General features: G+C 41.9%; 1 protein-coding gene and 1 non-coding gene across 2 annotated transcripts in view; both read right to left on the bottom strand.

Annotated features, from left to right (window-relative positions):
• Positions 1-653: 653 nt before the first annotated feature.
• Positions 654-3,823, bottom strand: part of Ikbip (IKBKB interacting protein) — a 23,283-nt gene continuing 20,113 nt past the window's right edge. Inside the window, exon 3 of the mRNA XM_031349240.1 lies at positions 654-1,515. Coding sequence (XP_031205100.1) covers positions 766-1,515 — 750 coding nt within the window. The 3' untranslated portion in view covers positions 654-765. The remainder of the gene's footprint in view (positions 1,516-3,823) is intronic.
• Positions 1,940-2,011, bottom strand: Trnac-gca. Its single transcript has one exon. It is a non-coding gene; the product is annotated as a tRNA-Cys (tRNA).

Below are 3,823 nucleotides of genomic sequence, written 5' to 3'. Positions count from 1 at the left end.
GAGATCTGAGAAAGTGTCTACACAACCACCTGTAACGATGGTTGCTGGGATTTGAACTCAAGACCTTCGGAAAAGCAGTCAGTGCTCTTACCCGCTGAGCCATCTCTCCAGCCCCTGATTACCTTTTTGATTTCTGTGACAGAATACCTGATGAGAACTGAGAACAGTTTGCTTTGCCTCACTCATGGAGGGTGCAGTATGTCCTGTTGGGTAAGGCGTAGCTGGCAGAGGTGTGAGGTCCAGAGCAGAGAGCTGAGTGCCGCTCACTGCTCCATTCACTTCAGTCCTATCTTTCTCCTCAGTGCGGGATCCCAGCCCACGGGGTGGCTCGTCTTCACGGTGGACATTCCCACATCATTTATGGATCTCTGGAAATGTCCTCGTAGAAACGCCAGGGGGATGTGACAACTTTTTCCGTAATTACTTTGTAAATTCAAATGTTCAATCTGTTTCAGTTTATTACTGGGGGCTCCAGAGATTGCTCAACAATTAAGAGTGCTTGCTCCTCTGCCAGAGGACCCAGAGCACCCATATCAGACAGGTCACAACTGTCTATAACTCCAGCTCCAGGGGATCCAATACACTCTCTGGTCTGCACAGGCACCCACCCACACATACATATGAATGAGTTAAAAAAAAATTACGGAGCAAAATAGTACCAAACACAAAATGGCATTTATTCCAAAATATCAGTATTTCCTATCAGTCTATTCACAACAGCAATCTCACTTTTAAAAAATTACCTCTAATTTACATAATAGCAAGCTAATCTGAAATATGTGTTATTTCATCTTTAATGTCCTTAATTGCATCTTGGACTAGTGTTAAATTAGATATCTTCTCCTTTAAGAAAGCAATTTCTTTCTCTCTTTGCATTAAGTCAGAACCTAGTCTCCCAATGCGAAGTGTTAGGTCATTTACCAGTGGTTCCAAACGCGAAAAATCCTTCTTCAGATTATACACCTTTGGCTTCAGATCGTTTGCGAAACTCACTGCCTTCAGAACTTTAGCCCTCTCACTTTCCAAACTTAAAAACCTATCTGTGTGCTCATCGAAATCGCCCTGGAGCTCAGCTAGCCTCTTTGTGACCGAATCAATTCTTTTCGCATTTTCGTTTGCGGTCTTTCGGAGTGCTGTTGTTCGGTCGATGCTGCTAGAGAGAAGATCACCTATATTTTCTACGGTAGTTGTCTCTACTTGTTTGACTTTATTCTCCAGGGCTTGCACAGCATCTGTTAATGATTCGACTTCAGTTACTAAACCAGAAATCCGCCGTACATCTGTTTTCACACTTGTAATCTTGAGGCCCATTTCTTTGGCCATGGAGGTTGTACCTTGGTCTACATTTATGATGTCTTCAGAAAGATGTGTTATTGTGTTATTCAGTATACCCTGCTTCTCAGTTATCCTGTTAGACCATGTTTTCATCTCATGAATTTCTTCCTGCAGGAGCTTTAGATGAGACACTATTTGGAAAGCCTTCAGTTGTTCCAAGAGAGCTTCACATTTCTGATACTATAAGGGAATACAATACCACAGTGATTAAATTAGTCAAAACTTAACATTTAAAATTCAGACTTCATGTGCTTTTCTCCTTTATGACTTCACAGCTCTTTGGGAATGCATAAGGTAAAATATAGTGTTGAAAGAGCAAGCCTTGGGCTGGGGAGCTCTGGGTTTTGAATCCCAGGACTGAAGAAAAAAAAACACAAAAGGAATTAGAGAAAAATATTAAAATCATTTAAGTATATTGTTAATGAATAGGAAACCTACTCAGGAATTTCATAAAACATTATTGGAAATGACTTTTGTGTAGCCCTGGCTGTCCTGGAACTCACTCTGTAGACCAGGCTGGCCTCGAACTCAGAAATCCACCTGCCTCTGCCTCCCAAGTGCTGGGTTTAAAGGCCTACGCCACCACTGTCCGACAAGACTAGTTAGGGGGCACCTAGATTTGAACTGAAGACCTTTTGATCTGCAATCAAATGCTCTACCACTGAGCTATAACCCCTCTGGAAATGACTTTTCTTGATGGCTTTTATATCATTGGTCCCTTATATAGTAACAGAATGAGCTAAAGGAGACGGTGTGTTTTCTTCATAGCCAGAGAAGAGATCTCCAGATGCTACTTGGCATTTTCTTGAAGTCTTGAGTCTTGCTATGCAGTCCAGACTTGCACGAAATTCCTGATTCCCCAGTTTAAAAAAGAATAGTTTTATCAAGATAGCACAGGCCTTTTAATAAAAAAAAAATGCTTTATTAAGATAAAACTGGGAGACTGGAGAAATGAGTGCTTGCTGCTCTTCCAGAGGTCCTGAGTTCAATTCTCAGCACCCATGTTAGGTAGCCACAACCCTTATTGTTCCTTCCACACCACCCCCACCCCCCGCCTCCATAGGTACCAGCACAGACATAGCAGACACTTGTTTGGGGAAATAATAAAAAATACTGGAAGCTTCCCGCGCTACCACCGATAACTCTCTAGCTAGCCCTGGCAGCGACTAATCGCTGTGTTCCCAGCTTTGGTTTGCTTGTCCCTGGAGCTGCTAGTTCCCTCTCAGCCATAAACCCCTGTGGTCAGTGGTCCCACATTCCAGTCACCAAGTAAAACAAAGCTCTGGAAGCTTATAACCAACCAAACAGATTTATGTGTCAATAAATTCTCAATTCACAAAATGCCAATACAATAATTTCAGAACCAATTGATAATGATAAAAGCTGCCCACCTAGATTAGACAAATTATCCAAAATCTTCTTTTATGATATCAGAACTACCTGTGGCTATAAAAACCACGCTGGATTTGGCTTTTCTTCCTGTCTGTCCATGTCCTTCTTGGATCTCCCTTTCTCCCTTGAGACACTCTCTGTCTCTGCAACTCTTCGCTCCACCTCCCTTTTTCCTGTCCAATCACAGGCCTCCTGCTGCACTAATATTTCAGTGTGACTGGACAGGGAAAATCCTGTCACAGACACTCATACAGGTAAACGCACATACACATACATTTAAAACAATTTTTTAAAAAGATACAGTTTCTCTAAGGAAAAGTAGTCTTCTGTGTGGTGTATGTGTGTGAGTGGTTCAGTTTTCTGTGTGGACCTCAATGGGTGTCTCATGTGTTTTCTACTATTTTTTTTTTAAAGAATTATTTATTTACCTTATGTATGTGAGCACACAATGGCTATCTTCAGATACACCAGAAGAGGGCATCAGATCCCATTCCAGATGGTTGTGAACCATCATGTGGTTACTGGGAATTGAACTCAGGACCTCTGGAAGAACAGTCAGTGTTCTTAACCACTGAGCCATCTCTCCAGCACCTGTCTACTACTATTGCCCTTCATTTTTCTTCCTTCCTTCCTTCCTTCCTTCCTTCCTTCCTTCCTTCCTTCCTTCCTTATCCCTTCCTTTCTTTCTTTGTTTCTCCCTTTCTTCCTTCCTTCCCTTCTTTCTTTCTTTCTTTCTTTCTCTCTTTCTTTCTTTCTTTCTTTCTCTCTCTCTCTCTCTCTCTCTCACTCTCTCTCTCTCTCTCTCTCTCTCTCTTTCTTTCTTTCTTTCTTTCTACCTTTCTTCTTTTAAAGACAGGGTCTCACCATCTACCCCTGGTCTGAAAGGTCCTATGTAGATCAGATTGGCCATAAACTCACAGAGATCCATCTGCCTTTGTCTCTTGAGAGTTGGGATCAAAGGTTTGTGCCATCATACATGGCACCACCTTATTTTTTGAGTAAAAGTCTCTCTATAAACATGGAGTTCACCAACTGGCTGATTAAATGGCCAGTGGGCTTCTGGGTTCATCCTGTCTCCTTTTTTTTTTTTTTTTTT

This window comes from Mastomys coucha, unplaced genomic scaffold (genome assembly GCF_008632895.1).
Source record: "Mastomys coucha isolate ucsf_1 unplaced genomic scaffold, UCSF_Mcou_1 pScaffold4, whole genome shotgun sequence".
Lineage (NCBI taxonomy): Eukaryota > Metazoa > Chordata > Mammalia > Rodentia > Muridae > Mastomys > Mastomys coucha.
This window is presented reverse-complemented; position numbering and strand designations above follow the sequence as displayed.